The 24601-nt window shown below is 40.8% G+C and overlaps 1 protein-coding gene across 4 annotated transcripts in view; it reads right to left on the minus strand.

Annotated features, from left to right (window-relative positions):
• The window catches only part of BBS9 (Bardet-Biedl syndrome 9), a 594435-nt gene that overhangs the window by 106202 nt on the left and 463632 nt on the right, over nucleotides 1-24601 (minus strand). For all 4 annotated transcript variants that reach the window (XM_077269285.1, XM_077269283.1, XM_077269284.1 and 1 more), the window contains one exon: nucleotides 19733-19915. In XM_077269285.1, the coding sequence (XP_077125400.1) occupies nucleotides 19733-19915 (183 nt within the window). The remainder of the gene's footprint in view (nucleotides 1-19732; nucleotides 19916-24601) is intronic.

The raw sequence follows: 24601 nt of genomic DNA on the forward strand, positions 1-24601 counted from the left end.
AGTGTGGTACACATCATAATGCCAAACAGCACAGTGACTGCTTTTTATGCTATAAATTGACAGACTGACTGACTACAAGACTACAAGTTTGTAGACACCTGTGATGCTAATTACAATGCACACCTTACTCTAACATGTCCCTATGGTCAAGTTATTTTCTATCTCATCTAAGGGTACTATAGTTTTTGTTCAAGCTATTTTTGATAGTTTGCGGTTTTCTTTTTTTTATATTGAACCACAATTTAAAAGCAATTATAACTTACATTGGTTGATAGTCATATTTTATCAGTTTTGTGTTATTTTAGTTATCATTGTGTGTTATTTTAGTTATCATTGTGTGTTTTTCTCACTTTAACTGAAGTGTACCAACAATGTTGGACCACATTTGTGTATATGTAGTGGGGATGTACACTATTTAGTAGTCACCATCTCCACACAGGCATGAGGTTTCTCGGTGTCAACGGGCAGGTTATTAACGTTCATAAATCTCCAGTATAAAGGAAAACAAACAGCCTTTGTTCCAACATAAAGGTAAGTAAAAATAAACAAACAGTCCATATGGCAATATGGGATCACAGCGAGGGCTCACCAGCTCAAAGTTAAGTCCAGTCTTAATCAATCTCTGGCACACTAGACAGACTAGCATACAGTAGGTCTTCCACCTCCACACACAGAACCCCTTGAGGTAGCCCAGTTTCCTTAAATAGGCCCTTCAAATCCCAGAGTGGAGCTATGGGAGTGGACAGTACCATCCAGGTACCATCCAAAACCCAGACCCAAAAATCCAAGCCCATGAAAAAACCCTCTCAGCAACTTATTGTTGCCGGAGCCATATTTTCCGGGACTCACATCACCGAGGATAGCTACCTCAATGACATCCCGTCCAGGAACATGCCAGCTGCTTTCCTACGCTATACACACATAAGAATGTATGTATGTATGTACGTACAGTGGGGAACATACCGTAAGTATTTGATACACTGCCGATTTTGCAAGTTTTTCCACCTACAAAGAATAGAGAGGTCTGTAATTTTAATCCTAGGTACACTTCAACTGTTAAGAGATAGAATCTTAAAAAAAATCTATAATTAATTGGCATTTTTTGCAGGAAATACATTTTTGATGCAATAGAAAAACAGAGCTTAACCCCTTAATGACCCCAGCTTTTTTCTGTTTTGCGTTTTCGTTTTTGGCTCCCTTTCTTCCCAGAGCCATAACATTTTTATTTTTATTTTATTTTTCCGTCAATATGGCCATGTGAGGGCTTGCTTTTTGCAGGACGAGTTGTACTTTTGAACGACATCATTGGTTTTAGCATGTCGTGAACTACAAAAAGAAAAAAAAATTCCTAGTGCGGTGAAATTGCAAGAAGAAGTGCAATTCCAGACTTGTTTTTTGTTTGGCTTTTTTGCTAGGTTCACTTAATGCTAAAACTGTCCTGCCATTATGATTCTCCAGGTCATTACGAGTTCATAGACAGCAAACATATCTAAGTGGTAAAAAAAATTCAAACTTTGCAAAAAAAAAAAAGTTGCACAATTTTCCGATACCCATAGCGTCTCCATTTTTCGTGATCTGGGGTGAGGGCTTATTTTTTGCATGCTGAGCTGACTTTTTAATGATACTGTTTTGGTGCAGATATGTTGTTTTGATTGCCTGTTATTGCTTTTTTAATGCAATGTCATGGCGACCAAAAAAACGTAATTCTTGCATTTTGGATTTTTTTCCCGCTATGCCGTTTAGCGATCAGGTTAATCATTATTTTTACTGATAGATCGGGCAATTCAGAACTTGGCGATACCAAATATGTGTATGTTTGAATTTTTTTTTGTTTTATTTTGAATGGGGTGAAAGGGGGGTGATTTAAACTTTTATTTTTTTTATTTTTTTCATATTTTTTAAAACATTTTTTTTTTACTTTTGCCATGCCATGCATGTCAGCCTCCATGAGTGGCTAGAAGCTGGCACCACTCGATCGCCTCTGCTACATAGCAGTGATGCTCAAATCGCTCCTTTGTAGTAGAACTGCTATGAGCGCTGACCACAGGGTGGCACTCACAGCAATCCAGCATCAACAACCATAGAGGTCTTCAGTAGACCTCTGGTTGTCATGCCGATGCATCACTGACACCCGATCACGTGACGGGGGTCAGCGATGCGCGCATTTCCGGCCCGATGGCTGGAAGTGCTAGTTAAATGATGCTGTCAGAGTTTGACAGTGGCATTTAACTAGTTAATAACGGCGGGTGGATCGCGATTCCACCCGTCGCTATTGCGGCACATGTCAGCTGTACAAAACAGCTGACATGTCCCAGCTTTGATGCGGGCTCACCGCCGGAGCCCGCATCAAAGCAGGAGTTCTGTCCTCGGGAGTACTACTCCATTCGAGGACAGAAAGGGGTTAATATTTGGTACAGAAACCTTTGTTTGCAATTACACAGGTCAGACGTTTCCTCCACTCCTCCATACAGATCTTCTCCAGATCTTTCAGGTTTAAGGCTGTTGCTGGCCAACATTGAGTTTCTGCTCCCTCCAAAGATTTTTTTATTGGGTTCAGGTCTGGAGACTGGCTAGGCAACCCCAAGACCCTGAGATGCATCTATTGGAGCCACTCCTTAGTTGCCCTGGTTGTGTGTTTCGAGTGATTGTTATGCTGAAAGCCACGTCTCGCTTTCAATGCTCTTAATCAGGCAAGGAGATTGTTGGACAAAATCTCACGAATACATGATCCCATCCATCAATACGGTGCATTCATCCTGTCCTCTTTGCAGAAAAGCACCCCCAAAGTATGATATTTCCCTCACCATGCTTCACGGTTGGGACATGATGGCGTAGTGTGTTACTAATGGTAATACTTGAGACTATGGACCCAGCTCTCTTCTGGTCATTGACCAGGTCCTCCTGTGTTGTTCTGGGCTGATTCCTGACCTTTCTCAGAATGAACCTTATCCCACGAGGTGAGTTCTTGCATGGAGCCACAGAACGAGGAAGACTAACAGTCATCTTGTGTCTTTCATTTTCTAATAATTGTGCCAACAGTTGTTGCCTTCTCACCAAGCTGCTTGCCAATTGTCCTGTAGCCCATTCCAGCCTTGTGCAGGCCTACAATTATGTACGTGGTGAGCTTAGACATCGCTCTGGTCTTGGCCATGGAGGAGAGGTTGGCTTGTGATTGATTGTGTGTACAGGTGTTTTTTATACAGGTAACTAACGAGTTCAAACTGGTGCAATTAATACAAGTAATGAGTGCAGAGTAGGAGGGCTTCTTAAGTCTGTGAGAGCCAGAATTCTTGCTGGTTAGTAGGTGAACTAATACTTAATTCATGCAATTTAATTATGTAAAAGTTATACAATGTGATTTTCTGGTTTTTATTTTTAGATTCTGTCTCTCCCAGTTGAAGTGTACCTACGATAAAAATGACAGACCTCTTCATTCTATGCAGGTGGTAAAACTTGCAAAACGGCAGTGTATCAAATACTTATTTTGCACTCTGTATACACACATACAGAAACTGTAGCACATTAGTGTGTACAAAGTGTACATGTGTATGGCATCGTATACCCATTTGTAAGGATCAATATTTACAAACAATCATAATTCATTCTAAAAATATGGTTTCTAAAGGGCATTAAATTAAATTAGGCTTAAAATCATAAATCAAAATGATCAGGCATGCTGTTTACTGAGGGAATTTCAGGTTACGGCTTCTGACCCCACACTAGTTTATTTTATTTTTAACATCAGATAGCTAAGTAGTCTGCATGTAATTTTCAGTTGATGTAAAGACAAACCCAGCAAGTCATAAAATCCCAGCAGTAAATAAATAAATATAGTCAGACCTTTATACGGTTATTGTGGATAAACCACAAATATATTTGTTTGGACTCCTAACAGAGAAGCAGCATCCATTATGTTCTCAAACACACTTTAATGTCTGCCTCTCATCTGGAAACAAATGTAGTGCACAGCAGTTTTATTTCATAGTCCAGGCATATGCATATAAGAGTTCACTCCACTCATAAGGACCAGCGCTTAATACGTGGGGAGGAAAGAAACACAGACCTGAGCTTTATTTTCCACATGCTCCAAAACAGAAAAGACACAAAAACAATCTCAGAAAATTAAGATAGATTCCAGCTCCAGTTACAAAATAAATCCTTTATTGATAAGCAAAAACTCTACCTCTATGGAAAATCTTGGGGAAACCAAGTTAGATAATGATAGGCATGCTGCAGCTACGCGTTCCACACACACTCTGGCGTCCTTTCTCAAAACTCCATGCTCCTAACATATAGAGCTTCATCTGGTGCGCTGGCATCCCTCCCACTATATCCACAAAAATAATACCAGTCAATATGCCATTTTATCCCTCCATAAATTGAGATAAATACTGAAGGAGCTGGTAAGTAATCTTAAAGGGCACCTGTCATCAGTATTTCATACCCCAACCTAAAGGCAAGTACGTAAAGGTGCCCTAATGCAGGATAAATCATTGATTTGCTTGTAGAAAACATTTTTGCTATTTTAAAGAAATTAATTGCTGAAACTGCGAAATAATGAGCTGCAAATGCAGCACTTGCAATTCTCCTGCCTCTCTCCCCAGTTCCTGACCACGGCCTGCCTCCTGCCCTGACTTACAGGTCACTTTTATTTCAGTGACCTGCTTTCCCTATTGAGATCTCTCATCAGCACTGTCAGTGCATGGAGCGGCCATATGCAGTAAGGTCCTCATGATGACACAAGACCCAGTACGTCACCCCAGGTAGTGACGACAAGATGAGAGATCTTGGTGGAGAAAGCAAAACCATTAGTTCAATGAATCTTGGAATAATAATAAGTTCTACAATAGATGTGTTAAAAATGTTCCTGTGCTGAAATAATCTTATAAATGTGTCACTGCTGTGTACTGTACAATGGCTGTGTCTGACCATGCAGAGCTGCTCTAGTTCATGGTCAGCACATACCACAGCTCTTGCCAAGGGCAGGGAAACATAAGTCACTTACAATAAGTTCACTGCCTGAGGTAACACATTTCCCTGTCTGAAATAACACAGAAGTGAGTATTCCTGCAGCATCTCCACCCCTCTGAGCTCATCATACATCAAGTCAGTGACTTAGGAGCTCCAGCATTTGCAGAGTTTATACATCGCTGACATGATTTATGGTCACAGGACTAGTAACATGGCAGAAGCACTCACTCCTATGATAAAACAGACAGGGAAATGTGTTAGCTCTGAATTAGCAGCTGTGAGCTGCTGCTGTTTCCGTCTGTATACTCCCTTATTATAAGAGAGCTAAGCTTCCCCCCTAGCCAGGAGTTGTGGTATGTGCAAACCATGAACTGGAGCAGCTCTGCATGGCCAGACACAGCCATTACACAGTACATAGTAGGGGCACATTTACAAGGTTCTCAGCACAGGAACATTTTTATTTAACACATCCAATTGTGGTACTTATTATTCAGAGATGTACTATAATCGTGGTACAGCCTTTTTAAGGTTCACATGGACACAGCTTTTAATGCCCATATAGTCCAGTCTTTTTTGTACCAGATAGATTTTTATTGCACACCAAAAAATACAAAGAAAAATAGTTTCCCTTAAACCACCCCATTCAGCCCCCTAAAATCCACTGCTGGCTGGTAAGTAGTCCATTGAGAGTTTAAGCAGAAGATAGATTTATACAAGAAAATATTTACCGTAGTTATAGAAATCACAGGTCAGTCTTTACTAGTTTCAAGTTACCAAAAGTGCAACAATTCCTAATTTTAAAAAAAAGTGCTATAAAAATATTATACTTTATACGTTTGGTGAAATGGCAGAAAAAAAAAAACACAATTCCACCATTATTTTTTTTTTTTTTTTGGGGGGGGGTATGTTTTTACAATGTTCATTGTACGTAAAAATTACCGGTACCTGGAAATCGGATTCTACAGGTAAGTACAAATATGATTATATTGCATATTGATTTTGTTGCTTAATTAAAGGGAATCTCCCTGCAGTTTTTTGCCATGTAATGAGAGGTAGGGGTTAAAACACAAAACTCAAAGATATGTCACATGTCCAGCTGTGAGGTGTTGCTTAGGGTACCGTCACACATTGAAATTTTCATCGCTGCGACGGCACGATTCGTGACGTCGCAGCGTCGTATAATCATCGCTCCAGCGTCGTAGACTGCGGTCACACGTTGCAATCACGGCGCAGGAGCGATGCCGAAGTCCCCGGGTAACCAGGGTAAACATCGGGTAACTAAGCGCAGGGCCGCGCTTAGTAACCCGATGTTTACCCTGGTTACCAGCGTAAACGTAAAAAAACAAACCGTACATACTCACCCGTCGGTGTCCTTCAGGTCCCTTGCCGTCTGCTTCCTGCTCTGAGTGCAGCCGTACAGTGAGAGCAGAGCGCAGCACCGCTGTGATCTGCTCTCACTTTCCGGCCGGCACTCAGAGCAGGAAGCAGACGGCAAGGGACCTGAAGGACACCGACGGGTGAGTATGTACGGTTTGTTTTTTTACGTTTACGCTGGTAACCAGGGTAAACATCGGGTTACTAAGCGCGGCCCTGCGCTTAGTAACCCGATGTTTACCCTGGTTACAAGCGAAGAAATCGCTGGATCGCTGTCACACACAACGATCCAGCGATGTCAGCGGGTGATCAAGCGACGAAAGAAAGTTCCAAACGATCTGCTACGACGTACGATTCTCAGCAGGGTGTCTGATCGCAGTAGCGTGTCAGACACAGCGATATCGTAACGATATCGCTAGAACGTCACGAATCGTAACGTCGTAGCGATGGAAATTTCAATGTGTGACGGTACCCTTACTGAAGGTTTTATCACCTTGTGATCATTGCTGGGACTACAGAAGCTACAACAGCAAGTGAGCCCTAGTCCGACTACTCCCTCTATGATAAGTAGCTCACTATCTATAGATTATGTACATAGGGAGCCTGGGATGGGCGGAGTTAGCCTTCTCAGTAAACTAAGTGAAACATCTCTGGATTAAAGGTCTCTTACCTACATCAGGCTGCTGTCAGATCCCTTTAACCCCTTAGTGACAGAACCAAATTTTTGAATTCTGACCAGTGTCACTTTATGTGGTAATAACTCTGGAATACTTCAACAAATCCCAGTGATTTTGAGATTATTTTTTCGTGACACATTATACTTAATGGCAAATTTATGTCGATATGTTTTGTGTTTATTTATAAAAAAATATCAGTAATTTGAGAAAAATGTTAAAAAATTAGCAATTTTCAAACTTTAAATGATTATCCCTTTAATCCAGATAGTCATACCACAGCAAAACATTAATAAATAACATTTCCCTCATGTCGGCTTTACATCAGCACCATTTGTAAAATGTTATTTTATTTTGTTAGCATTTTAGGAGGTTTAAAAATGTAGCAGTCATTTTTCATTTTTTCAAGGAAATTTAGAAAATTTATTTTTTTAGGGACCTATCCATGTTTGAAGTGCGTTTAGTGGTTCCATATATTGGGAAACCCCCAAACGTGATACCATTTTAAAAACAGCACCCCCTGACATATTGAAAACTGCAGTCAGGTAGTTTATTAACCCTTCAGGTGCTTTTCAGGAATTAATGCAAAGTGGCGAGACAGAAATGAAAAAGTGTATTTTTACCACCTAAATGCCTCTAACTTCTGAACAGGTTACTACAGCCGTCAGACTCTGAGGCCGCTATTTGGTCATGAATTGCCATGGCAAACATCAGGATCATACAATGATGATCTCAGGGTACCGATGGGGATAAAGAGGACACCCCCACACCCTTTTAACAATTTATAATGATGCAGTCACTATTGACAGCAGCATCTAAGGGGTTAAACAGATTTGGACGGTGCAAACGCTGATCGTGGCTGATGCAGCAAGTTATCAGCTATAGTGTCCAGCCGAGAGCTGCTGGATTGTCACCTGTATGGGGATGCCATTCTCTTATAGCTCAGGTCAGTTAAAAGACGTATTGGCTGTCATTAAGAGCTTAAATAAAAAAAAAACAATATTTGCTTTATACTTTTAAAACAATTTTTTAAGCTTAATTTGTATTCCTTATTACATTTTAGGTTTTGGTTTTACAGAATTCATTGTGGTAACATGATTCTTCAGGTCAGTAAAATTATGGCAATGCTAAACTTGTATAGTTTTGTTTTATTTATTTTTTAATGTGCCAAAAAAATCTGAAATTTGTAAATAAAAATAAAAAATAATTACCGTAGCTTTTGTTGCCATTTCCTGAGATCTGTAATTTTTTATCCACCGAGAGAGCTATATAAGGACTTGTCTTTACCATCAAGATGACAATTTTTCAAATCTTTTTTGGTACGTATGGTGTTTTGGTTGCTTTTTACCATTTTCATTTTTCCTTTGATGAAGCTGTGTGAAGGCTTATTCTTTTGCATGGTGAGCTGCAGTTTTTGTTGATGCCAATTTGGAATAACAAAGATTGTTATTCATTGCTTCTTATAACATTTTCCGGAGAAGGAGAGAGAAGAGTAGTGGATCCTGGGTGCTGCCGCTGACCAAGGTTAATCCAGGTGGTCAGTGTAAAAAAACTTCCAATTTACTGAAGCGCGTTTCGAAGTAGAACCTACTCCTGTTCTCAGGCTTCTCCACTAGGTTTGAGTACAGTGGCTGGAGTAGCAGCCACGATTGGATTAAACATTGCTCTTTATGCAGTTGTGCCGCTCACAACCTGATCAGGAGAGTGTCCAACCCTCTAAGACTACTTTCACATTAGCGTCGTGCACTGCACGTCGCAATGCGTCGTTGCGGCGCACTGACGCATACTGTGGAAGCGCCGCACAACAGGGGCAGCGGATGCTGTTTTTCAATGTGCTGCCCCATTGTCAGGTGCGGGGAGGAGGGGGCGGAGTTCCGGCCGCGCATGCGCGGTCGGAAATGCTGGACACGACGCACCAAAAAACGTTACAAGCAACGTTTTTTGGTGGCGACGGTCTGACGAAACACGACGCGACTGTCGCACAACGGTTGCGACGTGTGTCAATGCGTCGCACTGCGTCGTTAATGCAAGTCAATGGAGAAAAAACGCATCCTGCAAGCACTTTTGCAGGATGCGTTTTTTCAACAAAACGACGCATAGCGACGTGCAGTGCACGACGCTAGTGTGAAAGTAGCCTTACTCACCTTCACCTGTTGCCCACACTGTTACATAGAGGGCGCCTTTTGTTTTTTATTGCATTTTTTGTTACGTTTCAATTTATCTCTCATCTTTAAACATATCATAAAATAATTTTATACTTTGATAGATCTAACTTTTATGGAAGCAGACATTCAAAATATACAGTACAGACCAAAGGTTTGGACACACCTTCTCATTTAAAGATTTTTCTGTATTTTCATGACTATGAAAATTGTACATTCACACTGAAGGCATCAAAACTATGAATTAACACATGTGGAATTATATGTTTAACAAAAAAGTGTGCAAACACTGAAATTATGTCTTATATTCTAGGTTCTAGAAAGTAGCCACCTTTTGCTTTGATGACTGCTTTGAACACTCTTGGCATTCTCTTGATGAGCTTCAAGAGGTAGTCACCGGGAATGGTTTTCACTTCACAGGTGTGCCCTGTCAGGTTTAATAATAAATGGGGTTGGGACCATCAGTTGTGTTGTGCAGAAGTCTGGTGGATACACAGCTGATGGTCCTACTGAATAGACTGTTAGGGTATGTGTCCACGTTCAGGATTGCATCAGGATTTGGTCAGGATTTTCCATCAGTATTTGTAAGCCAAAACCAGGAGTGGAACAATTAGAGGAAAAGTATAACAGAAACATATGCACCACTTCTGCATTTATCACCCACTCCTGGTTTTGGCTTACAAATACTGATGAAAAATCCTGACCAAATCCTGATGCAATCCTGAACGTGGAAACATACCCTTAGAATTTGTATTATGGCAAGAAAAAGCAGCTTAGTAAAGAAAAACGAGTGGCCATCATTACTTTAAGAAATGAAGGTCAGTCAGTCTGAAAAATTGGGAAAACTTTGAAAGTGTCCCCAAGTGCAGTGGCAAAAACTATCAAACGCTACAAAGAAAATGGCTCACATGAGGACCGCCCCAGGAAAGGAAGATCAAGAGTCACATCTGCTTCTGAGGATAAGTTTATCCGAGTCACCAGCCTCAGAAATCGCAGGTTAACAGCAGCTCAGTTTAGAGACCAGGTCAATGCCACACAGAGTTCTAGCAGCAGACACATCTCTACAACAATTGTTAAGAGGAGTCTTTGTGCAGCAGGCCTTCATGGTAAAATAGCTGCTAGTAAACCACTGCTAAATACAGGCAAGAAGCAGAAGAGACTTGTTTGGGCTAAAGAACACAAGGAATGGACATTAGACCAGTGGAAATCTGTGCTTTGGTCTGATGAGTCCAAATTTGAGATCTTTGGTTCCAACCACCGTGTCTCTGTGCGACGCAGAAAAGGTGAATGGATGGACGCTACATGCCTGGTTCCCATTGTGAAGCATGGATGAGGAGGTGTGATGGTGTGGGGGTGCCTTGCTGGTGACACTGTTGGGGATTTATTCAAAATTGAAGACATACTTAACCAGCATAGCTACCACAGCATCTTGCAGCGGCATGCTATTCCATCCGGTTTGCGTTTAGTTGGACCATCATTTATTTTTCAACAGGACAATGACCCCAAACACACCTCCAGGCTGTGTAAGGGCTATTTGACCAAGAATGAGAGTGATGGGGTGCTACGCCAGATGACCTGGCCTCCACAATGACCAGACCTGAACTCAATCGAGATGGTTTGGGGTGAGCTGGACCGCAGAGTGAAGGCAAAAGGGCCAACAAGTGCTAAGCATCTCTGGGAACTCCTTCAAGATTGTTGGAAGACCATTCTCGGTGACTACCTCTTGAAGCTCATCAAGAGAATGCCAAGAGTGTGCAAAGCAGTCATCAAAGCAAAAGGTGGCTACTTTGAAGAACCTAGAATATAAGACATAATTTCAGTTGTTTCACACTTTTTTGTTAAGTAGAATTCCACATGTGTTAATTCATAGTTTTGATGCCTTCAGTGTGAATATACAATTTTCATAGTCATGAAAATACAGAAAAATCTGTAAATGAGAAGGTGTGTCCAAACTTTTGGTCTGTACTGTATATATTTTTTTATTTCTTTTTTTTTAATGGGGAAAAGGAGAACAATTCTAACTTTTATATTTTTTTATAAACTTTTTTACTTTTTTTAGTCTCGTTGAAGAACTTAGGAAATATCTGATTGTTTTATATACTTTAATACAAATGTTATTTATTATATAGCTAAAATCACAGTCTCTTATGAAGCCTAGTTTGTGGCTGCTTTTCACAGGAGAACTGACATAGAATGTACCTAACTGTCATGGAAACCCATTGGCAGTCTGTGATCACGGCTTCGGGAGCCCGATAGGCACATGAAATGATATCCCACTCAGAGCGTGCTCAATAAATGCTGTTGTCGGAGGCTTACATTGCCAATTAAGGGGTTACCAGTGGGGATTAGAAGTTAGCCGTTACCTTTGCTGCTGAAAGTAGAGTAACACAGCCTACATTTGCTGGGTATCCTCCCATGTCTCTCCATACATGGGGAGGAGACATTGGATATAATATTACATCCAGTGTCGAGAAGGAATTATTAGACAGTTCACCTAGTCAGTACAAAGTTTATGGGGATGGAATGATCATAAATTTTATAATTTTGTACCCATATCGCATGCATATTACTGGCAAAACATCTCCAGTCCACATGGGACAGCGATGCACCTCTGACAATTTTAATGCCAGCATAACTATCCAATCAACAAGCAAACTATCCAATCAGCAAGCAAACAAGCATGGGCTGATGATCACTAACAAGCCTTCCTAGGAATGCTACTTTGACAATTTTTGGCCTGTGTAAATGAGACTCCATTGAAACACATACATCTAGTAATATGTGATTTTTGGCATCATAGTAGTTGTATCTTGTATTATTCATAATCATTTTTAATAAGTTTTGATGGAGTTTCTATTGTGCAAAAAGTGGCGACAACCAGTTGGACATCTAACCAAAAAATCTAGGCTGAGGGGCTCATAACCTCATTTCCATCATTCATAACAGTTTTATGTAGCAATGTTTGGTACTTTCTTTTAATGTGACATCCTGGAGATGTTTTTGCATTAAGCTTGGCCAAATATTTATAATACAAACACAAAGAAAGTCATTAAAGTCTCCATTAATCACTTGTAATTATAATCTATAAAAAAAAAAAAAAAAAGAGAAAGAGTTATTGTCACAAGCTGGCGAGCAAATTTAGGAAGTAGAAACTTAATAAACGTTAAGATACAACACTTCCAATGTGGCTTTTTATTTCTTTTTAATTACAATTCCAAAAACAACTAGCTGAGAGCACTCAAGGATAGACATGGTTTCATGATGGTGGTTAGAGGAGAAATTCTGCTGATTTTGGTGTTCGTTACATGTCAGACGATCACCAACAATTCCCCAAAAAAACTAGCTGCAGTGTCTTATAAAGGGTAAAACAAGTAATCTAGTAGAGCACTTCAAAACGCAAACATCTTGCTGCTTGGGAGCAAAAATTTTATATAAAATATCTTCGTGTTATGGTCAATAACTGGCCTTCACACAGTAATAAAGGCAATGTGGTGGGTATTTATTGTATTTCTCATCACACTACGACATCTGTTAGTACAGGAGTTGGTAATCCTTACTCAAGTCGATACTTTCCCATTTCTCTTTCCCTGCTGTCAAACTGTGGATATTGCTTTAATACCAAACGTTCTTGGGTACTCATAATGCATTATGAGTAATGTAGTATATTGGCTCACTCGGCAGTACACGGAAGCAGACACAGGAACACTGCGGCTTTAGAAATGGGCTTGGTTTATTCAGGTGCAGCATAAACCAAACTGTAGCACAAAGTAAACACGGCCCTCTGGGCAAAACAGCAAAAAACAAAACGGTAGCACTAAGCACAGTCCTTGTATTAGCGGGGTTTAGCCCCCTCAGGGTTAGCAAGACCCACGATTCAGGCATAAACAAAACACTTCTCTGGAGTGTTCCTCTCCAGACACTGAACACTGTTGCCTTTGGAGGCCAGCTACTTAAGCCCCAGACCACATGCTGGGGTGGAGATAAGCTGGACATCCTCACACCCGCTCTATCAGGCCATGTGCACACGTTCAGGATTTTTCGCGTTTCTTTCGCATTTTTTCGCTATAAAAACGTGATAAAAACGCGAAAAAAACGCTTACATATGCCTCCTATTATTTACAGGGTATTCCGCATTGTTTGTGCAAATGCTGCGATTTTTTCCGCGAAAAAATCGCATCGCGGAAAAAAAAGCAACATGTTCATTAAAAATACGGAATTGCGGGGATTCCGCACACCTAGGAGCCCATTGATCTGCTTACTTCCCACACGGGGCTGTGCACACCTTGCGGGAAGTAAGCAGATTATGTGCGGTTGATACCCAGGGTGGAGGAGAGGAGACTCTCCTCCACGGACTGGGCACCATATAATTGGTAAAAAAAAAAGAAGTAAAATAAAAAATAGTCCTATACTCACCCTCTGATGGCCCCCGAAGTGTTCCCGCCTCTCCGGTGCATGCTCTCTCTTCCGTTTCTATAGATGGTGTGGTTCAGGACCTGTGATGACGTCGCTGTCTTGTGATTGGTCGCGTGACCGCTCATGTGACTCACGCGACCAATCACAAGCCGCGACGTCATCGAAGGTCCTGAACCACACCGGCATCTATAGGAACGGACGCCGCTGAGGAGATTGGCTGTCTGCAGAGGGTGAGTATAACCATTTTTTTGTTTTTTTTATTATTTTTAAACATTCTATCTTTTACTATAGATGCTGCATAAGCAGCATCTATAGTAAAAAGTTGGTCACACTTGTCAAACAGTATGTTTGACAAGTGTGACCAACTTGTCAGTCAGTTTTCCAAGCGATGCTACAGATCGCTTGGAAAACTTTAGCATTCTGCAAGCTAATTACGCTTGCAAAATGCTAAAAAAACGCGAAAAAAACAGAAAAAAAACGCAAAAAAAAAATGCGGATTTCTTGCAGAAAATTTCCAGTTTTCTTCAGGAAATTTCTGCAAGAAATCCGGGCCTGTGCACATACCCTCAGTGTCCACATAAAAGCCAATCCAATATGCAAATTAGATTAAACCCTCAAAACACTTAGTATGCTGGAGTAAAAACTCTGGGTTTTATATCACTGACAGCATTAGGCGTAGTGAAACATATCCCCCCTCCAGCACTTTAGCCAGTGACTTTGTCACAGTACCTAAATGCCTATTTAGATGCTCATTGCCGATTACTGGCCAGTGTAAACACACCGAGAATCAGGCAGAAGGCTTAAGGTACCTTCACACGAAGCGACGCTGCAGCGATAGCGACAACGATGCCGATCGCTGCAGCGTCGCTGTTTGATCGCTGGAGAGCTGTCACACAGACCGCTCTCCAGCGACCAACGATGCCGAGGTCCCCGGGTAACCAGGGTAAACATCGGGTTGCTAAGCGCAGGACCGCGCTTAGTAACCCGATGTTTACCCTGGTTACCAGCGTAAAAGTAAAAAAAACAAACCGCACATACTTACATGTGTCCCCCAGCGTCCGCTTCCTGACACTGACTGAGCTCCGGCCCTAACAGCAGAGCGGTGACGTCACCGCTGTGCTTTCAGTTTCACTTTAGGGCCGGCGCTCAGTAAGTGTCAGGAAGCAGACGCTGGGGGACGCATGTAAGTATGTGCTGTTTGTTTTTTTTACTTTTACGCTGGTAACCAGGGTAAACATCGGGTTACTAAGCGCGGCCCTGCGCTTAGTAACCCGATGTTTACCCTGGTTACCAGTGTAAAACATCGCTGGTATCGTTGCTTTTGCTTTCAAACACAACGATACACAGCGATCGGACGACCAAATAAAGTTCTGGACTTTATTCAGCGACCAGCGACATCACAGCAGGATCCTGATCGCTGCTGCGTGTCAAACGAAACGATATCGCTAGCCAGGACGCTGCAACGTCACGGATCGCTAGCGATGTCGTTTCGTGTGAAGGTACCTTTAAAAATTATTGTTATCAGCAGCATATTGTCATGTGTAAACAGGTGATATGCTGATGACAATATGATATTCCACGAGCACAGAACAAGCATAATAAGAATCATTCTGTGTGCATAGAATTGTAAATGACTGGTGTAAACATGCCAGTAAACAACCACTGACCATCCCACATGTAGCTGATTGGCGATTATTTAACAGCTTGGATAGGCATAAGGAAGTTTGGCTTGAACATGTGCTATCTGCAGTTTTGCAGCGGAAGGGTATAATTATAGATACAATACATGTAAATAAGAAAATCACAATTCTTGGAATACCATACAAATGACGCACAGTTAATGCATGAACTTTTGACACCCTAATCTTTTGATGTCAAGATGACTTTGGTTTCACAATAATCTCATTAACATTGTTACATTCTTCTTCCATTTGTGTCTGCGGTCTCACATTTGGCTCTATTCTCATCCTGTGAAATGTCAATCCTTTCCTCACTAATATATCAGACAAAGGAAAAGGTCATTCATAACACCAGTACTTGCTGTGAATAGGTGGTGGGTTTTTTCCGCCTACTAACGAATAAAATAATCTCATTTTTCCCCAACTGAAATGCACACAAATGCACTTACACCCCAAACTGCATATAAACGGCATATGAAAATGCTCATTCTCGATCATCTGCCATCAATAAGAGGATGTGGTGCTGACAACATGCATAGTCTATGAGGACAGGACAGTTTGTATCAGCAATCTACAGTTGTGGCCAAAAGTATTGACACCCCTGCAATTCTGTCAGATAATACTCAGTTTCTTCCTGAAAGTGATTGCAAACACAAATTCTTTGGTATTATTATCTTCATTTAATTTGTCTTAAATGAAAAAACACAAAAAGAATTGTCCTAAAGCCAAATTGGATATAATTCCGCACCAAACATAAAAAAGGGGGTGGACAAAAGTATTGGCACTGTTCGAAAAATCATGTGATGCTTCTCTAATTTGTGTAATTAACTTACCTGTGGCACCTAACAGGTTTTGGCAATAACTAAATCACACTTGCAGCCAGTTGACGTGGATTAAAGTTGACTCAACCTCTATCCTGTGTCGTTGTGTGTACCACATTGAGCATGGAGAAAATAAAGAAGACCAAAGAACTGTCTGAGGACTTGAGAAACCAAATTGTGAGGAAGCATGAGCAATCTCAAGGCTACAAGTCCATCTCCAAAGACCTGAATGTTCCTGTGTCTACCGTGCACAGTGTCATCAAGAAGCTTAAAGCCCATGGCACTGTGGCTAACCTCCCTAGATGTGGACGGAAAAAAAAAATTGACAAGAGATTTCAACGCAAGATTGTGCGGATGTTGGATAAAGAACCTCGACTAACATCCAAACAAGTTCAAGCTGCCCTCTGAGGGTACAACAGTGTCAACCGGTACTATCCGTTGGCATCTGAATGAAAAGGGACTGTATGGTAGGAGACCCAGGAAGACCCCAATTCTTACCCCGAGACATAAAAAAGCCAGGCTGGAATTTGCCAAAACTTACCTGAAAAAGCTTAAAACGTTTTGAAAGAATGTTCTCTGGTCAGATGAGACAAAAGTAGAGCTTGTTGGGCAAAGGCATCAGCATAGAGTTTACAGGAGAAAAAAAAAGAGGCATTCAAAGAAAAGAACAGTCAAACATCGCGGAGGTTCCCTTTTGTTTTGGGGTTGCTTTGCTGCCTCTGGCACTGGACTGCTTGACCGTGTGCATGGCATTATGAAGTCTGAAGACTACCAACAAATTTTGCAGCATAATGTAGGGCCCAGTGTGAGAAAGCTGGGTCTCCCTCAGAGGTCATGGGTCTTCCAGCAGGACAATGACCCAAAACACACTTCAAAAAGCATTAGAAAATGGTTTGAGAGAAAGCACTGGAGACTTCTAAGGTGGCCAGCAATGAGTCCAGACCTGAATCCCATAAAACACCTGTGGAGAGATCTAAAAATGGCAGTTTGGAGAAGGCACCTTCAAATATCAGGGACCTGGAACAGGTTGCCAAAGAACAATGGTCTAAAATTCCAGCAGAGCATTGTAAGAAACTCATTGATGGTTACCGGAAGCGGTTGGTCGCAGTTATTTTGGCTAAAGGTTGTGCAACCAAGTATTAGGCTGAGGGTGCCAATACTTTTGTCTGGCCCATTTTTGGAGTTTTGTGTGAAATGATCAATGTTTTGCTTTTTGCTTCATTCTCTTTTGTGTGTTTTTCATTTAAGACAAATTAAATGAAGATAATACCAAATAATTTGTGTTTGCAATAATTTTCAGGAAGAAACTGAGTATTATCTGACAGAATTGCAGGGGTGTCAATACTTTTGGCCACAACTGTAAATGCAGCTTAAAGGGAAGCTATGATCAGAAAATTATCTGTTGCTTAAATCAGGCTTTTGTGTTAAGTATATTCTTGGCAATGGTTTTTTTTTCAAATATCACAATGTGTATTAAAAATCTTACAATTTGACTCTGACCACTGAGGTTCTTTTAGACTCTAACGTTCTGCTGTTTGCGGAACAACACATGTGCATAACCACAATGAACAAACTCATCCCCCAACTTTTCTACAGAAGCATCTAAAGATCCTGTGCAAAGGTCATTGTGAAGGGCAGGGGAGCAGGGTCAGCTGTAGCATTGACTATTGTGTTGGTGGATCCTGTGTTTTCAGTTGTGTTCAGAGGTGTTAACAGTCATTCTAATCCTACCTCTGATAATTAAGAACCTACTGAACGCTCTTCCCGAAATGACAGGAAGTATGAGTCCAAAAATAGTCCAGGTGTCCGATGTGAAAATTGCAAGATAACTACTTTTTTTTTAAAATAAAGATGGGAACATGACAATAAAAACCTTTTTTTTTAAAATATATATAACACAAAAACCTGATTCACACAGGTGATCGTCTAATAATATCTCCCCTTCAATGATGATTTCAATTGACAGGGCAGGAAACTATATGAACGTTTGGTCTGCTAGGTATAGGGATCCAGGTACAACTTATCCAAAAAAAACTACTCTTCAAAGTTATGCCTCTCACAATACTAAAGTTATAAAAGAGACATAGAAATATATCATCCCATTGTTGATTTTACTTTACAGGAAAATCATTTTTGAGTTCACTTGGCCCTAATGTGAAGTGTATATAAAAATGCCAACATGAAGACAAAACGAGAAAACAGTCCACAAAAACATTAACTGGACTGCCCTACTACCTAAAGTGTTAGATACATCCTGAGGGACTTGTCTGAGGGCAATCAAACTCATATTTAACAGTTGGGATGCTGAATATTGCTTGGCGGAGAATGAAGGTTGATGTATGAGCTAGCAGGTATTGATTACATTGTCTGTCCGCTGTGCGACCTTTCCAACACTTGCACATAAGGCACTGCGTCTGTGAGAACCCAAGCTGGGAGGTTTATGAAATTAGCTCCTCTAATGTGTTTAGGATTACAACCACAACTGAATCCAACTGCTTTTCTGATTACTGTCACTTCATTACTTTCCTTGGCAGTGAATTTATTTTGTGTCTCCATGATTGAGTTTCAACAAATGTTACTTGTAAGGGCGATTTCCAATGAGATTGGATAGTCAGGTCCTCCATCTGCAGGTTGTTTCTGCAAGATGAGTGAACTTTAGCTACCCTCCCACTGAGCCTTCTTGATCACCTAACTTATGCATTTGTCACAGACAAGATATTTTCTTGGAATGTGGAATTTTTTGGAAACTTTCCAATGCACCTAGAGCTGTCTAGGATCCCGTTTGAGATACTATGCAAAATCATTTAAGCAGTAATAATAGATATTGGATAAAAACCATAGGCAATGTCTGTTCTGATGGATTTTTCAGTGTTCATTATTCTTCCTTCTTGCTCTATCCTTATAATAAGACCATTTGTTAAAGTTGTAAAAAGATCAATCTACATGCAATATACATTATTGTCAACTATACTGGAGTACCCTAAAAATGAGAACTGCAGGGAAACGTGGAAATCTACTGGATGCCACTGGAACTTGCAAGAAAGCAGCACTCCTGTAAGTTTTCTTGTGGGTGACACATAGCTGCTACGTCACACAGAGGTTTGGCATTGAAACGCACACTTTGAGGGCATGAAAGAGGCGCAAGGGCCTAAAAATCAGGTCATGACTAAGTGAAAAATTTTCATCAGTGTGTGATCAATAACTCTCTGGAATAATATTTGTAAAACTTACAATTATTGCTATACATAATGCTGTATTACAGATTTATGCATCCGTGGTACATTGCTAATTATGGTTAATGGACCTTTGCTGACCTACAGCAAGAGCAGGGGTAATAAAAGTCATCTGACCATATCAATGTGAATTTAAGAGCCCATACTAAACCTCCACGTGCTTACGATTTTATACAAAAGGAACACAGTTTATTTTTTAGATTCCAACTATTCCTATTTTGCGCCACTTAATCCGTTCAGCAGATGGACGGATACATCTATTTTACTATTTTCAAGTACAAAATTCATGATCTGAAAATATGTAAGAACAAAAAAACATGCCAGTAATATGAAAAAATGGCTAATGGGTGGTTTAACAAAACTAAAAACATTTAATAAAATTCTACAAGGGCGTAACCATCTTACCAATTCTTGACCATCCTGTTGCAAAGGTAAAAAGGTGGATTCCAAAATGTTGATTTGCTCGTTACTAAGTTTCTGCCACAGTCCAATCAGTAGAATTATCAGTTGTGTTGCAGTCTTCAGCTTTATAAATGCCCGGAATAGGCCGTTCTGCAGTTCTTCGGTGGCATCTGCTATACCTATAACCTACAGAAAAAAAGAATAGTTCTGATGATCTCATCTGTACAACTGATCACATGTGTGAGCTAGAAAACACAACAGGATCATTGGGTAGAGGATCTTTATAGAGTACTAGAGAGGAGGAAAAAGTTAACATTGTTTTCAAGAGGAATTTACTTCATTTTGGAATGGCTTTTTTTTGGCTTCTCTTTTTTCCAGGAGCGTTTTTTAAAGCTGTCTTGGCCAGGTATTGAAGTGGTTTTAAAAAGGTCTTTGATAAATTTTTTCTGCAAGCTTTTTGAAGGCTTTCAGATTGATAGTGTCATGTTTGGAGCAGATTTGATAAGCAATCGTTATCCCTTTTTTTCCTGAAATGAGATTTTCATAATCTCTTAGTAAACAAAAAAGCTAGAAAACTGGTCGAGTGAACAGCAAAGTGAATTTTCTATTGAAATAAATTCACTGCTCCAAAAAATAAAGGGAACACTTAAAAAACAGAATATAACTCCAAGTAAATCAAACTTCTGTGAAATCAAACTGTCCACTTAGGAAGCAGCACTGCTTGACAATCAATTTCACATGCTGTTGTGCAAATGGAATAGACAACAGATGGAAATTATTGGCAATTACCAAGACACACTCAATAAAGGAGTGGTTCTGCAGGTGGGGACCACAGACCACATCTCAGTACCAATGCTTTCTGGCTGATGTTTTGGTCACTTTTGAATGTTGATTGTGCTGTCACACTCGTGGTAGCATGAGACGGACTCTACAACTCACACAAGTGGCTAAGGTAGTGCAGATCATCCAGGATGGCACATCAATGTGAGCTGTGGCAAGAAGGTTTGCTGTGTCTGTCAGCGTAATGTACAGAGGCTGGAGGCGCTACCAGGAGACAGGCCAGTACACCAGGAGATGTGGAGGGGGCCGTAGGTGGGCAGCAACCCTGCAGCAGGACCGCTAACTCTGCCTTTGTGCAAGGAGGAACAGGAGGAGCACTGCCAGAGGCCTGCAAAATGACCTCCAGCAGGTCACAAATGTGCATGTGTCTGCACAAACGGTTATAAACCGACTCTATGAGGATGGTCTGAGTGCTCGACGTTCACAGATGGGGGTTGTGCTCACAGCCCAACACCGTGCAGAACGCTTGGCATTTGCCACAGAACACCAGGATTGGCAAATTCGCCACTTGCGCCCTGTGCTCTTCACAGATGAAAGCAGGTTCACACTGCGCACATGGGACAGATGTGACAGAGTCTGGAGACCCTGTGGAGCGCGATCTGCTGCCTGCAACATCCTTCAGCATGACCGGTTTGGCAGTCGGTCAGTAATTGTGTGGGGTGGCATTTTTTTGGAGGGCCGCACAGTCCTCCATGTGCTCGCCAGAGGTAGCCTGACTGCCATTAGGTATCAAGATGAGATCGTCAGACCCCTTGTGAGACCATATGCTGGTGCGGTTGGCCCTGGGTTCCTCCTAATGCAGGACAATGCCAGACCTCATGTGGCTGGAGTGTGTCAGCAGTTCCTGCAAGATGAAGGCATTGAAGCTATAGACTGGCCCGCCCGTTCCCCAGACTTGAATCCGATTGAACACATCTGGGACATCATGTCTCGCACCATCCACCAACGTCACGTTGCACAACAGACGGTCCAGGAGTTGGCAGATGCTTTAGTTCAGGTCTGGGAGGAGATCCCTCAGGAGACTATCCCCGCCTCATCAGGAGTATGCCCAGGCATTGTGGGGTGGTCATACAGGCACGTGGATGCCACACACACTGCTGAGCATCATTTCCTTGTCTTGAGGCATGTCCATAGAAGTTGGATCAGCCTGTAACTTCATTTACTAATTTGAATTTGAGCATCGTTCCAACTCCAGACATCCATGGGATATTGTGATTTACGTTGATAATTTTTAGGTTTTATTGTTCTCAACACATTCCACTATGTAATGAATACAAATTTACAACTGGAATATTTCATTCAGTGATATCTAGGATGTGGGATTTTAGTGTTCCCTTTATTTTTTTGAGCAGTGTACAAAGAGTATTTAAAGAATAATAGAAGCAGTTTTTCATATTGATTTTGGAGCATATCTGCGTAAAAATTCTCCTAAAAATGTAATGTGAACCTAGACTTGGAGTTTGGCCATGTACTATGGCTGCACAGATCAGTTTAATGGAATCCATAGAATTCTTACCCCATGTTCTGTCACCATGTTACTCCACAGTTACATGCAGACAGTAATTTTCTTTTTTTCTAAGAGATTCCATATAAACCAAAGTTTTCTCCAATATATTGTTTCTTAAGGGAGAATAAAGTGTCACACAGTAGCCCATAAACAAGCTTTTACACTGAAGTTCTATGGGATCCCTAGTTGTGTAATGTAAAAACTTTGTGTACCCTGTAGAAACCAATTACATTGTTTCTGTGTTGTACCATTATCACCATGACACCATTTCTTTCCAGGTAGATACTGTGCTAACTACATGTTTAATATCATCCAATGAGAGTGCTGTTTTTATTTACTGATCCATACAAAACAACAAACCTAATCACATAGCAAAAGTTATACTTTTGAAAGAACAGATCTGTTCTTTCTTATCTTTCCTCTTCACTTTTACGTATCATAAGATGAGTGAAACAAGACCACCAGCTTTGAAGAAAAACGGGGATTAATGTCCTCAGGAGAGAAAGACCCTCACTAATGAATGGGAGTCAAGAGTCTTGTTCGTAGAATTCCATTTTGACTTCTTAGAGAAGACCAGCCATTAAGTTTGAGTTGGAATTGTATGGGTAGGCTCTGCAGCTCCAGCTCTCCTCCCTTTTCCTCGCCAGATTCTAGCCTCCATTCCCTCACTGACAGGTTAGCCTTCGGTCAGTAACCAGCCTCCTCTGTTCAAAATTTTGAGCAGATCAATAGTCCAGCTTTTGTGACATCATCGGAAGAATATTTCACAAAATGTTGAGTTCTGGAGGCAGGTCACTGAGAGAAAAGTCTCCTTCAGAGACCGGAGGCTAGTGGTGGGTAGTCTGGAAAAAGGCTGCAAGGCAGGGGAGCCAGAAGTGCAGTGTACACCCCCTGCAACGTCAACTAAAACTTCAAATGCTGGGATCCTCCAAGAAGTCAAAATAAGGTTCTAAAAGCAAGGGCTGGACTGAATAAGAAATAAAATCTCTGTGCTAACAGGAATGCCCTGTCAGGAGAAGGTTATGATATATGTGTCAAACCAGTGGCATGTGAACTGCAGTTGCTGGAGTTTTGCTAGCACATCACAATAATGTATTCACTTTAAACCCTTCACGACCAATGACGTATAGGTCCATTATCGGCCATGTCCCTGAATTTGAAGCAGGCTCTGGCACTAAACCTGTATCTTTCTCTGCACACAACAGCTGATCTGATCAGCTGTCATGTGCCTTTAACAGCTGCGGGTGGATCCACGAACAAGTTAAATGCAGCTGTTAGTCTCTGACAGCGACCCAAGATCTTGATTTCTGCTTCACATTGCTGTGCAGAAGCCCTGCTATATGTAGCACAAGTGATCAGAAGATTGCAGCCTCAACTTTCCTAATGAGACTACTGAAGTCAGTAAAAAATAAAACAAAAACTAGCTTTTAAAAAGTTAAAATAACCTCCCTTTTAGTCCATTCATAATAAAACAATTAAAAAATATATAAAAAATACATGTATATGGTAGTGCAGAGTTCAGAAACACCCGATCTATCAAAATATAAAGTAATTTAGATTGTGAGCCCTCGCAGGCAGGGTCCTCTCTCCTCCTGTACCAGTTGTGACCGGTATTGTTTAAGATTATTATACCTGTTTTTATTATGTATACCCCTCCTCATATGTAAAGCGCCATGGAATAAATGGCGCTATAATAATAAATAATAATAATTGAATCTGATTGGTGAATGGCATAATGAGAAAAAAATCAAAATGCCAGAATAGCATTTTTTTGGCCGCCACAACATAATAAATGTAATAAGAGGCGATCAAAACATATCTACACTAAAAAAATATCAATAAAAACGACAGCTCAGGGCGCAAAAAGTAAGCCCTCACACAGCCCCAGATCCTAAAATATGGAAATGCTACGGGTCTCAGAAAATGGTGACACAAGAACAATTTTTTTCTTATAAAATTCAGAATTTTTTTTCACCACATAAATAAAAAAACTTGCGGTATACATGTTTGGTGTCTGTGTACTCATACTGACCTGGGGAATGATATAATACCAGGTCAGTTTTAGCATTTTGTGAAGATGGTAAATATAAAACCCAAAAAACAATTGTGGAATTTTGTGGAAAGTTTTTTTTGACAATTTCACCGCACTTGGAATATTTTCCCCATTTTCCAGTACACTATATGGTAAAATCAATGGTGTCATTCAAAAGCACAACTCATCCCGCAAAAAATAATCCCTCATATGGTTATACTGACTGACAAATAAAAAGTTATGGCTCTGGGAAGAAGAGGAGGAAAAAACAAAAACAAAACACGGAAAATCGCCCGGGGATGAAGCGGTTAAATCATGAGCATTTGGAGGCTTGAACAAAACTTGCGGAAAGTTTTAGGTGGACACATCTGTATTTCTTTATTTCCACATTCTATAATTAGAACAATTAGATTTAATTTCATTTGATAATATTTTATAGTGTTTTCACAGGAGACTTTATTTGAAAGAGCAAGAATAACTACCAATATTACAC

This window comes from Ranitomeya variabilis, chromosome 6, assembly GCF_051348905.1.
Source record: "Ranitomeya variabilis isolate aRanVar5 chromosome 6, aRanVar5.hap1, whole genome shotgun sequence".
NCBI classification, from domain to species: domain Eukaryota; kingdom Metazoa; phylum Chordata; class Amphibia; order Anura; family Dendrobatidae; genus Ranitomeya; species Ranitomeya variabilis.